Source organism: Dendropsophus ebraccatus, chromosome 1 (assembly GCF_027789765.1).
Source record: "Dendropsophus ebraccatus isolate aDenEbr1 chromosome 1, aDenEbr1.pat, whole genome shotgun sequence".
NCBI lineage: Eukaryota > Metazoa > Chordata > Amphibia > Anura > Hylidae > Dendropsophus > Dendropsophus ebraccatus.
The window spans coordinates 223,817,778-223,831,231 of record NC_091454.1 but is presented as its reverse complement, the minus strand read 5'-3'; the positions used below and the strand labels follow the sequence as shown (position 1 = coordinate 223,831,231).

Here is a 13,454-nt window from a genome sequence, read left to right as displayed (position 1 = left end):
TCATTCTGTGACCAGCCCGCCTTTGTGATGTCATCATTCTGTGACCAGCCCGCCTTTGTGATGTCATCATTCTGTGACCAACCCGTCTTTGTGATGTCATCATTCTGTGACCGGTCTGTCTTTGTGATGTCATCATTCTGTCATCCCTATCTGGATGTCGCGCTCTGGTTATCTTGGACATCACCATCATGTAGGATGGCCCTAGTGCCCCACGCTCTGCTAGTTCCCTGGAGGAGAGGTAAGCCCAGCGTGGACCCTGACACCAAACATGGCCACCTTTCTTCTTGTACATAGCAGTACCTTAAAGGGCTTTTCCAAGTTATACCAACAATCCCCTCTCCACAGCCTAGATGTCTGCTCCCGAGACCCGTAGTTTACCTTCAGTTTGCTGGTCGCACATGCTCAGTTGCAGCACTAGGAGTTACAGGAGGTCGAGCTGCTGATTGTCTATGAATCGGCAGAGGATGGGATCTAGGAACCAATGTGAGGGGGACCTGGAGTCTGGGGTCTTATTTAGCAAAGCTCCCTTTGTTGCCCCTAGCAACCAATCACAGCTCTGCTTTCATTTCTCTGATAAAACAAAAGTTGAGCTCTGGTTGCTATGGGCAACAGGTTATGGAAATGTCATAGAAAACCTGTGAACCAATCGGAGCTCGGCTTATATTTTTCTAGTTTTTATATAGCTGTGGTTGCTATGGGCAACAAAGACCCTTATACTATAAGTCTGTGATAAATGCGGCCCTGTCCATCTCCCAGGGAAATAGGAGAGCTCGGCCTGAAGTCAACAGCAGCAATGCATTATGGGAGCTGTAGTCTGCTACACACATGAACCGCGGTGAGGCTCCGCCCATTCTGGCTTGGGAGGCCATATGGAGCAACATGTGACCCCGCAGCCATCTTTCATCTAAATACCCCTATGGCTTATACAGGGCCAAAAATAATACTGAGATCTGTGTCCTGCATATCCACAATGTATCCTTACCGCCATGCAGTGCTGAGATACTTCCGTCATAGTGGTCAAACATTTCCTGGCTGTAGGGCCTACATAAGTCGCTGTATTAGCAGACACTGTATATAATACCGCACTGTCCCTATAAACAATTAATCTGCAGTTACTGTGCTGGTCACGAGCCGCACTGCGCCTAAATAATACTTCCATGTGATGCTTAAAGGGGTTCTCCGGGAAAGACCATGCCAATCTGATAGATCAGCGCTCACTTACCGAGCCCATTACATCTCGAAAATGGTGCAGTGGTCTGGCTGGCGTGGATATATAGCTATAATGTAGATGTATAGAGATAAAGTACATATATATATATATATATATATATATATATATATATATATATATATATATACAGTATAATATATAAAAATGTATTGTGTGTGTGTGTATATATGTATATGTATGTATGTATATATATATATATATATATATATATATATATATATACACACACCAGTCAGACCACTGCTTTTAGAGTGGATAGTGGTCGGTAACCTAGACATCGAGCTATCAACAATGGTAGGAGAAGAGAAATTTACTCAATGAATGTATTTGCAAAAAAAAAAAAATTATTGGAGTCCTACAAGCGGTGATGGGAATTTCCCTTTAAAGGGACTGTCTCAGTTGGACTACCCCTTTTTCGCTTGAAGATCTGGTGACCAGTGAGGATCTGCCTTGTCTCGCCTCTGGTGACCAGTGAGGATCTGCCTTGTCTCGCCTCTGGTGACCTGCAAGGATCTGCCTTGTCTCGCCTCTGGTGACCAGTGAGGATCTGCCTTGTCTCACCTCTGGTGACCAGTGAGGATCTGCCTTGTCTCGCCTCTGGTGACCTGCGAGGATCTGCCTTGTCTCGCCTCTGGTGACCAGTGAGGATCTGCCTTGTCTCGCCTCTGGTGACCAGTGAGGATCTGCCTTGTCTCGCCTCTGGTGACCAGTGAGGATCTGCCTTGTCTCGCCTCTGGTGACCAGTGAGGATCTGCCTTGTCTCGCCTATGGTGACCTGCGAGGATCTGCCTTGTCTCGCCTCTGGTGATCAGTGAGGATCTGCCTTGTCTCGCCTCTGGTGACCAGTGAGGATCTGCCTGGTCTCGCCTCTGGTGATCAGCGGACTTTGATGGTGGAGTTGGTGAGGTGACCATTCATTTCCGTTTTGATGAATAGGCAACCATTGGTCTTGTCAAGTCCTATAGTCCTGCCCTTTTACTAGAGAAGGTCATGCTGAGACTTTGCTCATTTTGACCCATGTTGGGGAAAATCTCTTTAAGACATTGAAATACTCATATACTTTTTTTGTAGTCCTTTTCACATTGATAATCTGCCCCCTTTTCTGTTGTTCTGGTCACCTTGAATCTGTAGAGCAGACTTGTAGCCAGCAGTGTCCCGTAATAGACATGTAGGCCACTATGTGAGGTTGTTAATGTAGAGCAGTCATGTCAAACTCTGGCCCGTGCTGCAATTATTTTTGGCCCGCCAGGCAATTCAGAATTTGAATTACATCTGTCCCGCCATGACTACTATATAATAGACTATGGGGGAGGGCTGGCTACTATATAAGAGACTATTGGGGAGGGCTGGCTACTATATAAGACACTATTGGGGTGGGCTGGCTACTATATAAGAGACTATGGGCGGGGGCTGGCTACTATATAAGACTATTGGGAAGGGCTGGCTACTACATAAGACTATGGGGGAGGGCCGGCTACTATATGAGACTATGGGGGAGGGCTGGTACTATATAAGAGACTATGGGGGGGACTGGCTACTATATAAGACTATTGGGGAGGGCTGGCTACTATATGAGACTATTGGGGAGGGCTGGCTACTATATGAGACTATGGGGGAGGTCTGGCTACTATATGAGACTATTGGGAAGGGCTGGCTACTATATGAGACTATGGGGGAGGGCTGGCTACTATATGAGACTATGGGGGAGAGCTGGCTACTATATGAGACTATTAGGGAGGGCTGGCTACTATATGGGACACTTGGGGGGCTGGCTACTATTTTGGCACTACTGGGAGGGCTGGTTAATATGTGGGGCAATTTTGGTTGGGTTGGCTACTACATAGGGTAATATTGGGGGAGGTTGGCTATTACATGGGTTGGGGTTTAATCATAGCAATTTATTATAGTGCACAGCGCTGGGAGACGCACACCATGGATAGTGGCAGGAATGCCGTGCGCTGCTTTGACAGTGCCAGGACCACTGCGTTCGTGCTTAAATAATTATCAAGGTTGGCCCGCAACTTTGTCCAATTTTTTAATTTTGGCCCACTGTTTATTTGAGTTTGACACTCCTGATGTAGAGGGTCAAGGTAAAGGGTAATAACAAGATCCAGTTCTGTTCAGCAGGTCTCATCTCAAGGTCTTGGAGTGTCATCCTGGTTCTTCTTTGGCTACATGGCAGGAGCAGTCCTTTACTCGCAACCCAAAGTAAAGGTAAATTAAACCCCACATTCAGATTTGTAGAACTTCAAAGATGGTCCCAGCTATTAGAGTGAAGGTACACCATTGGGTTACTCCTTGTGGTCTCTATATGTTTTACTGAAGAAGCCTCAGCTCTCTAAAAGATACAGAAATCTATAGTTGGGCACATAGTTAGAAGTTTTGGTGTCTCCAGGTTTTTGAAAGAGTTAAACCAGCGGGCAGAACTACAACAACAAAACAGCTCCTAAAGAGCCCCTCAGCAGTCCATATAAAGTGATTTAAACATACCTCCCAACTGTCCCGGATTCCGCGGGACAGTCCCGTTTTCGGGGTGCGGTCCCGGAACGGCCCCCCCGTGTCCTGCATTATATGTGGCCCCAGCGAAAAAAACAATAAACCAATAACTCACCTGTCCTCCGGTCCCAGCAGCTCCTCTCCCGGCAAAGCGCACTCCCGTCATCCTCCGGGGTGGGCAGCAGGGTATACAGACACTGACTGTGCCGGAAGTGACCTGCAGCCTCCATCATGAATCACTTCTGGTACAGTCAGTGTCTCTGTACCCCGCTGCCCGCTCCGGAGGATGACGGGAGTGCGCGCTCTGCCGGGATAGGAGCTGGTGGGACTGGAGGACAGGTAAGTTACTGGTTTATTGTTTTTTTCGCTGGGACCACACTAATGGGGGGATTGGCTACTCTGTGGGGCGCTATATGGGGAATTGGATACTATGTGGGCACTATATGGGGGATTGGCTACTATGTGGGCACTATATGGGGGTTTGGATAATATGTGGGGCACTATATGGGGGGCATTGGCTACTATGTGGGGCACTATATGGGGGCATTGACTACTATGTGGGGCCCTATATGGGGCATTGGCTACTATGTGGGGCACTATATGGGGGATTGGATAGTATATAGGGGGCACTATATGGGGGCATTGGCTACTATGTGGGGCATATATGGGGGCATTGGCTACTATGGGGCATATATGGGGGCATTGGCTACTATTTGGGGCACTATATGGGGCATTGGCTACTATGTGGGCACTATATGGGGGATTGGCTACTATGTGGGGCATATATGGGGGCATTGGCTACTATGTGGGCACTATATGGGGCATTCGCTACTATGTGGGGCACTCTATGTGGGATTGGCTACTATGTGGGGCATATAGGGGGGCATTGGCTACTATGTGGGGCATATATGGGGGCATTGGCTACTATGTGGGGCATATATGGGGATTGGCTACTATGTGGGGCATATATGGGGCATTGGCTACTATGTGGGGCATATATGGGGCATTGGCTACTATGTGGGACATATATGGGGGCATTGGCTACTATGTGGGGCATATATGGGGATTGGCTACTATGTGGGCACTATATGGGGGATTGGCTACTATGTGGGGCACTATATGGGGGATTGGCTACTATGTGGGGCACTATATGGGGGCATAGGCTACTATGTGGGGCACTCTATGGGGGATTGGCTACTATGTGGGGCACTCTATGGGGGATTGGCTACTATGTGGGGCACTATATGGAGGGATTGGCTACTATGTGGGGCACTATATGGGAATTGGCTACTATGTGGGCACTATATGGGGGATTGGCTACTATGTGGGGCACTATATGGGGGCATAGGCTACTATGTGGGGCACTCTATGGGGGATTGGCTACTATGTGGGGCACTATATGGAGGGATTGGCTACTATGTGGGGCACTATATGGGGATTGGTTACTATGTGGGGCACTATATGGGGATTGGCTACTATGTGGGGCACTATATGGGGATTGGCTACTATGTGGGGCACTATATGGGGGGATTGGTTACTATGTGGGGTACTATATGGGGATTGGCTACTATGTGGGGCACTATATGGGGGGATTGGCTACTATGTGGGGCACTATATGGGGGCATTGGCTACTATGTGGGGCACTGTATGGGGGCATTGGCTACTATGTGGGGCACTGTATGGGGGCATTGGCTACTATGTGGGGCACTATATGGGGGCATTGGCTACTATGTGGGGCACTATATGGGGCATTGGCTACTATATGGGGCACTATGTGGGGGATTGGCTACTATGTCGGGCACTATGGGGGATTGGATACTATGTGGGGCACTATAATGGGGGACTGGATACTATATAGGGCATTTTTGGGGGGATTGGATACTGTATAGGGCACTATTCAGTCAGCAGCATGTGGTGACTTTAGGGGAGTGGCTATGGAGGGTTGCTATGGGGGCGTGGCTATGGAGGGTTGCCATGGGGCGTGGCTATGGAGGGTCGCTATGGGGGCGTGGCCATGGGGACCGCGGCGCACATGTCCCTCTTTGCTTTTTGCAAAAGTTGTGAGGTATGGATTAAAGCCTTTAGGAGAAAGTACTACAGAGTATTATGTAATTTCGGCCTTAAGGGTTGGTAGAGCTCAATGAGTGTAGTTGGTTCTTTAAGTATAGAACAGTTGGGGCTCATTCCCATCCATTTGGTGATCCGGCATAGTTGCCATCCAGTAGGCAGCATCCAGATGACAATAACTGTCCAAAAGTCTAGCTTGTTGCCCAACGTTGGGCAATGGATGGGACGTAAAACATCATCCAGTGTTCCCATTTGGGATGGCTCCAGGATGTCAAACACGATCCCTCAGAAGGTTAATCTCAGAAGGTTAATCCTAAAACAATAGAGGCTTGTGTCAAGTTCAGCCTTGTCCATCAGGTGTAGACCATTGAAGCCCAACACTGCCCAGATCTTCTTGTATTGATTCCTACCAATTGTTTTCTGCTACGGACCAGTTTTCTGTGGCTTCAGGAAGAATTACGACAATCAACAGATGGCATTAATGGACACACAACCTAATGTACAGACTAAGATCATTGGCGGCATGGACTCCTTACCTGGAGAGTGGCCCTGGATGGCTAGTCTACAGATGAATAACGGCCACTTCTGTGGTGGTTCCATTATCAGCCACTGGTGGATACTGACTGCTGCGCACTGCATCCCGGATGTCTCGTAAGTTCATTCATCTATACTGTAGGTCATACAATGCAGAGTGTAGGGGGCTATAGTGGGGCTATAGTGGGGCTAGGGGTCTTCTTCAGCATGGTGGCATGGGAAGATTACGTGTACATGGCTTCAGGATTGTCCACCTTTCTTCTCAAGTGCGAAGAAGCTGCAGATTTTGGTTGGACACACAGAACTGATATATGGGGCCGACCTTGTAAACGTTAAGAAAATCTTCATCCATCCTCGGTTCTCGAAGACCTCCGCTGATAATGACATTGCTCTGCTCCTCTTGTCATCGTCTTTATACTTTAACAAGGTAACCATCCCCATATGCCTCCCACCCGGAACCCCGTACCAACCAGAAGACTGGAAGACATGCTACATCGCAGGTTGGGGCACCACCATCTCTGGTAAGTGACCAATTTGAGTAGGGCTTATGGGCCACTGTTATAGCCCATCTTGTACTTGTTAGAAGAATTTTCAGTGGCCCAACAAGGGAGGTAGGCTATCATCCATGATGTTGCAGTGGGATAGGTATCAGCTGAGATAGGAGGATATCCCTAGCATCTACATTTGATTGGCTAGGACTGACGTCATCATACTTGCACAGTGACCTGTCGTGTATTCTCACATTTTATATTTCCAGGCACAATGTACTTCCCCACAGTCTTGAAGAAGGTGAAGATTTTACTGTATAGCAGGGATCAATGTCTGGACTGGATGTGGTCACTGACCGATAACATGCTCTGTGCTGGATTCTCCGAGGGAGGAAAGGACGCTTGTCAGGTGAAATACTGGGTGGGACAATGGCACATGACCATATTAATGGACAGAATAACATCCGCTTACTCAGACACCGAACATTACTTAGGAATTCTAGGGGATTGTAAAGTGAAATCTAGCAACCAGTGCCAGGCAGCTGCTGTAACGTCAACCAATTTAATTGATTTATTTTAGACGTTAACTTTCTTTTTCTTGTTCTTCCCCTCCTTAGGGTGACAGCGGAGGACCCTTGGTCTGTAGGTCCTTCACCAGTAAGACCTGGTACCAGATCGGAGTCGTCAGCTGGGGTAAAGGTTGTGGTGAACCTAGAAAGCCGGGCATCTACGTAGTTGTGTCGAACTACATTGCATGGATCCACAATGTATCATCTGCTCAAGGGAAACCACTGGAGTTTATATACCCAGCGTCCAGGCCACAGGGTGTAGAGTCCATGACCAATGATGGCTATGACTTTGGGAATGTGACTTCCAATGACCGAAGACAGAATTCTGTTTATTGCTTCTTGTACTTGTCATCTTTGGGTCTGGTCTTCTTCTTCATCTAAGATAAATATATAATAAAAAAAAAAAAACTCACTTTTTGCCAAGCCATGTGACTTCTCTACCACTAATTATCTTAAGTTATTATCTGATGTAGCATTGTAATCTGTGACTGGGCCCTTGCCAACCGTGTGACATTGTGTGTAATTGGAGGTCCATATGTTCAAGTTAGTATGATTACAAAAGAGTGACGTGATTGGATGAAGAAGGTACCAGAAGCTTTGAAAGGCACAAAATATATCTAGAGTGTCAAACCATAGTTCAAGCCAAAGTAGAAGATCAAGAAGAGGAGATATGGGATTCATTGTTTTCTCTCCCATGCACACTACAGAAAGAGTCAGATACGAGCGCGCATGGAATCCGCGGCAAGTTATCCCGCTTAATTTCCGTAGTGTGCAAGGGCCCCTATCTATGTTACTTATAATGTACATATGCTTTTGCGGAGGGGGAACTTGGATGGGATGGTGGACCATCATACTGATCTGGGGCTGATAATGACATCTCGCTCATTTGCCTTGATGCCACTAACACGGGATGATTGTTGTGTGTAAAATCGTTATAGAGTTCTAATTTAAACGATAATCGTTCCGTTTAATTGCAGGCAATGATCGAAAAATCGTTTGTGTGCTGTTGATCGTTCATTTAGATCTGACCCTGAAATCATTGTCCATCGTTCGCTGTAATTCTATATTCGTTCACTAATCGTTCAGTGTAATTCCAAATCGTTCCTTCTTTTGCTGGGATCGGATGGAGTAAACAGTCATAACTAACGACTATTGTTCTGTGTAACATGGTGAACGATTGCAGGTTAACGATAGACAATCTCGTTTGCGATCCTCTACTGACTAAATGCAGGACTTGCATCCCATCACCTTATTGGAATCTTTACATGCGTTTGTATTACCTTGCTCCTTTCTCACTTCTTTCTTTTTTTCTAACCCGCACAAAATTTAGGAAACCGTTTATTAAGTAATATAATATAGAGAGTAGGTCCAGAAACATCATCTGTCAGGGTATTATGTCTTCTGCTCCACTGCACTGTATGGTTGGTTGGCTCCACCTTCTAAAGTGTCACCGAGGGCAGAGTCCGCATCGGCTTGTTCCCCATCTGATAATCCCGGATATTTATAGTTTGGTCGCTACATTAGTCCAAACTCTAACCTGATAATGGTTGTTTCCTGGATCTGATAAGCAGCTGTTATTACATCATGGGATATACCGACTTATCTCATGGCCTTCACAGGGAATGGACTGTAAATTCTCTGTTGTAGGATTTTACAATAATAATATTCATAATAACACAAGTAAGAGCAGAAGCTACGACAATACAGTGACAAAGGATCTCATGTAACCTAATTACGGCAAACAGATCACTGATCTCAGGGAGATCAGCCAAAGAAGACACTCAATACAGTGAAATCCTGGGTGCATTGCCTCCTGGGAAACATCAATATGCAAAAAGGTCCACGGAGCCTCAGTTAAGAGTCTCAAAACACGGGACTAGCCAAATATTTCTCCAGGAAAGGACCTAGCAAAGTGATGGCTTCTGTTTGGGGACCACCAAAACCACCATATTAGGTGTCCCCTTCAGTCAATATCCAACTCAATTTCAAGTCTGACGATATGACCACGGAAATACAAAAGCAGGTATCCATCCACAGACAGCTGTTTCGTGGTGTTGCCCCTCTTCAGTGTGGAGCAGGACTCTTGCTAGGTGGGAGCAATGCCTAGTAGACCAATACGATCCAACATGTAGACCAACAGATCACTGATCTCAGGGAGATTAGCCAAAGACAACACTGTTGGCTGCTGCCTTTGGATGGATACCTGGCTTTGGTATTTCCCTGGTCATATCAGACTCCTAGTTGAGTTGGATATTAACTGATGGGGCCACTTAATATGGTGGTTTTGGTGGTCTCTGTACTGGAGTCATCCTTTTGCTATGTCCTTCACTGGAGGGATATCTGGCTGGTCCTGTGTTTTGAGACTCGCAATTGAGGCTCCACAGACCTTTCATGCAGCATAAAGATATATTGGTATTGTTATCAATTGAAAGCTACTATAGGGAAGAAGCTGCCAAAGACCAGCCTGATGACTCATGGTCAATCTTGTTTGGGTCAAGTACCAGTGTCCCAATGTGCTGTGTTTTTCAGGAACTCTTCTGGTCCAGCCAAAGATAAGTTTCCATTTGGGATCCAAGGTCAGATATACATAAGTGAGACTAGGGATTCATAGAATGTAGATTCCTTTCCCGATTTAGGAGACAAGAAAAGGTCCGGCTCGATGAGGCAGGGAGACGTAGCTTCTGTCTCGGATTGTAATGTAAAGGTACAGCAATAGATCATTTGTGGTAGACTCGGGAAGGGGAGGATGGAATAATAATCAACTCATTTACTGATCGAGGTAATAACCCCAGATAGATTCTTGTGATCTACACCACAAAAATACCAATCCACTAAACCAATTTCTGCCATACGTTGAGTGTGGCTCATATGTTGGTGAAGCTTGTTATGATTAACCCATTGGTTTGGATTGGTCTAGCAGTGATCAATAGGAATTCCATTATTGTCTTCTCTATGGAAACCCCCATTCCCTATGGGGCCCATGATTGTGACAGGATAGAATTACACTCTGGGTTGTTTATTAGCCCATATCACAGACTTACATTATCACTGGTATTATAGATAGAAATGATAGCAGAACCATGTGGAACAGATAACCTACAGTAAGCATGATAGTCCTAGATCTTTACTGTGGCAACTCCTCCTGCCGTGACATAAAGGACTTTAGAAAGCTTGTGATCAGAATGATAACAGAATTTAGCAGAGAGTAAACATTGGCCACCAAGCCTCTGGATCATCGATGAGTAAATAGTGACTCCTTTAGCGCTGGATACAGTACAATATTACTCTATGCAACTTACATAGAGCTGTGTACACAACCAGTGATACCACCCCCACCCAACTACAGCCCCCACCCAACTACCACCCAGGAACGGTCTTGGCATTTCTGGGGCCCCAAGCGAAGTTATGTCTGGGGCCCCCCCCTCGACACGCGTTCCAAAACAATAGACCGCTGTGTGTTGCCCCCAGTAGTATATACCCCTTGTGCGCTACCACCAGTAATATATACTCCTTGTGTGCTGCCCCCAATAGTATATACCCCTTGTGTCCTGCCCCCAGTAGTATATACCCCTTGTTTGCTTCCCCCAGTAGTATATAGACCCCTGTGTGTTCCCCCAGTTATATATAGCCCCCCTTGTGCTCCCCGAGAAGTATATAGACCTCCTGTATGCTGCCCCAGTTGTATATAGACCCCCTGTGTGCTGCCCCCAGTTGTATATACCCCCTGTGTGCCCCCCCCACTAGTATATAGGCCCCCTGTGTGTTCCCTCAGGGGTATTTAGCCCCCGTGTGCTCCCCCACCTGGATATAGACCTCCTGTGTGCTCCCCCACTTGGATATAGACCCGTGTGCTCCTCCAGTAGTATATAAACCCCCTGTGTGGTTCCCCCAGTAGTATATAGACCCCCTGTGTGCCCCACCCGTATTATATAGACCCCTTGTGTGCTGCCCCAGTTGTATACAGACCCCTGTGTGCTCCCCCAGTTGTATATAGACCACCTGTGTGCCTCACAAGTAGTATATAGACCCCCTGTATGTTCCTCCAGTAGTGTATAGACCCCCTGTGTGCCCCGCCAGTAGTATATAGACCCCTGTGTGCTCTCCCACTTGGATATAGACCTCCTGTGTGGTCTCCAAGTTGTATATAGACCCCATTCTGCTGCCCATAGTAGTATATAGACCCCCTGTGTGCTGCCCCCAGTAGTATATAGACCCCTCTGTGAACCCCCAGTAGTCTATAGCCCCCCTGTGTGCTCCCCGTTATATAGCTCCCCATTTATCTAGACCCCCGATGTGCGCTCCCCCAGTTTAACAGACCCCTGTGTGCTCCCCCTCCCAAATAGTATATAAACACAATAAAACAAACACTTATACTCACCTGGGTCCGGGCGTCTCCTCTTCTCTTCACTCTTGTGGCTGCAGGAAGGGTTTTTCCTGCGATCACAAGAGGCCGCACTCCCCTTGTCCTGGCGCCAATGCTCCAGTGATGTCACTGGAGCACCGACACCACAAGGACAAAGCTGCCACTTGTGACCGGAGGGAAAACCCTTCCTGCGGCCACAAGAGTGACTGACAGGAAGGGAGCCAATGGCTCCCGCCCTGTCAGTGCTGCTGCATGTAACTATGAGCGCTCATTATGAGTGCTCATAGTTACAGTTCAGATGACAGCAGCGAGCAGGACAGCAGCCCTGTCCAGCGGTCTTGAGCATAAGAGCAGGGCGTGGGGGCCCCCCTGGATCGCTTGGGTTGCTTGGTGCCAAAGACCGCCACTGCTACCACCCCCTGCACCCCACACAACTGTCACCTCTAACCTTCCCACACAACTACCACCCCAGCTCCCCAAACAACTACCCCCCCCCCTACACACAACTATCACCCCCCAACCCCCCAACCCCCATGCACACAACTTTGGCAGAAACACAACAGATCTAACTTCTATTTGTAGTTAGATGTGCAGTGCAGTGCAGCTGTGCCAGAGCGCCCCCTGTGTAAGCGCACGGGTCGCACACCCCAAAGGCCGGCCCTGATTGTGATTAATGTTGGATATTGAGACAATGAAGAAAGAACTCCAGAAATCTGCACCTTGTTTCCCCAGCTGCTATTTTTGAAACCTAAGCTTTAGTTAATATTGCTCATAAAATGTGAAGTTTTATATAAAAATAGCCGATGGGGAAACAAGATGCAGATTTCTGGAGTTCTCTCCTCATTGCCTCGATATTATTGGTACCACCCGGTTGGTTGTAGGTTCATACAACATGTAATGTTGGATATCGGGCACCAGTGACAACGTTGGCTCCAGTTATGTCTGTAACATATCTTTATACAGCAGAGCTAGTTCATGCAAATGTTCTCTCATGCCGTTAGAGAGATAAGTGGGCCCAAACTTGCCAATTTCAGCAAGACCAAGGACTACCTAATGTCTTAAGGGGACGTCAGAACTCTCCCCTGATAGATGATGTCAAACATGAGAAGGTTTTGGCATTCTGATTTGTTTTTGCGGTAGATAAACTACTACCGGAGGTGTGTGACGGTGACTCTCTCCGCCCTGCCCTTTATGGGTATACAGGAATCCAGCATTCAACCGGCAGTTTTTGAGGGTGTATAGATCCTCTTAATTGGGATCAAAATTAGATCAAATTTTGTAACTGCTGTATCATCTACTAATGCCTCCAGCTCAGGACACCTATAGACACTGACCGTGTTCGGAAAACACCAAGGTCAACTTTTTGTGGGATAGTCCTGAATTGTTGATGTTTTTGGGGGCTTTTGCTTTCTAGCTGGCTTTGGATAGGGTTATGACAATGACTCTTTGACTTTGATTTGAAGGTTAAAGTCCCCAATAGATCATGTACATTTAGATAAGTTCCGTTATTACAAGTAACGTCACCTGGCTAAACGCATGAGAATGACATCATATGCAAGTGCACAAGGTGGGCTGATCCAATGCTTGTGTGCATCTTGTGCTATAACTCATCTAGGTCCATTGATTTTTCCTCCCTCCCCTTCTCCCTACCTCACCCACTCTCCTGGTCCCATCCCCGGGCTGTCACTAATGGCTTCCAATGACCT

The 13,454-nt window shown here is 47.0% G+C and overlaps 1 protein-coding gene across 8 annotated transcripts; it reads left to right on the top strand.

Annotated features, from left to right (window-relative positions):
- Positions 1–28: 28 nt before the first annotated feature.
- Positions 29–7,785, top strand: LOC138770438 (serine protease 55-like). 8 transcript variants are annotated; one of them, XM_069949584.1, is made up of 6 exons: positions 32–238; positions 3,346–3,445; positions 6,245–6,445; positions 6,596–6,849; positions 7,086–7,225; positions 7,434–7,785. In XM_069949584.1, exons 3-6 carry the CDS (start codon positions 6,267–6,269, stop codon positions 7,764–7,766), a joined length of 906 nt encoding a protein of 301 aa, XP_069805685.1. In that variant the 5' UTR covers positions 32–238; positions 3,346–3,445; positions 6,245–6,266; the 3' UTR covers positions 7,767–7,785. The 8 variants fall into 8 exon arrangements, with proteins under 8 accessions (XP_069805644.1, XP_069805685.1, XP_069805678.1 ...); XM_069949577.1 differs by having other exon boundaries at positions 34–238; positions 6,229–6,445; XM_069949547.1 differs by lacking the exon at positions 32–238 and adding an exon at positions 392–483 and having other exon boundaries at positions 3,359–3,445; positions 6,229–6,445.
- Positions 7,786–13,454: the final 5,669 nt, after the last annotated feature.

Excerpts from the sequence above, each read along its gene's own strand:
- LOC138770438 (XM_069949543.1), top strand. The coding sequence starts at position 61 with ATGTCATCATTCTGTGACCAACCCGTCTTTGTGATGTCATCATTCTGT. Across the intron at positions 239-6,228 it reads GCTAGTTCCCTGGAGGAGAG|TTTTCTGTGGCTTCAGGAAG; the intron begins GTAAGCCCAGCG and ends GCTACGGACCAG. Across the intron at positions 6,446-6,595 it reads CACTGCATCCCGGATGTCTC|TGCGAAGAAGCTGCAGATTT; the intron begins GTAAGTTCATTC and ends TTTCTTCTCAAG.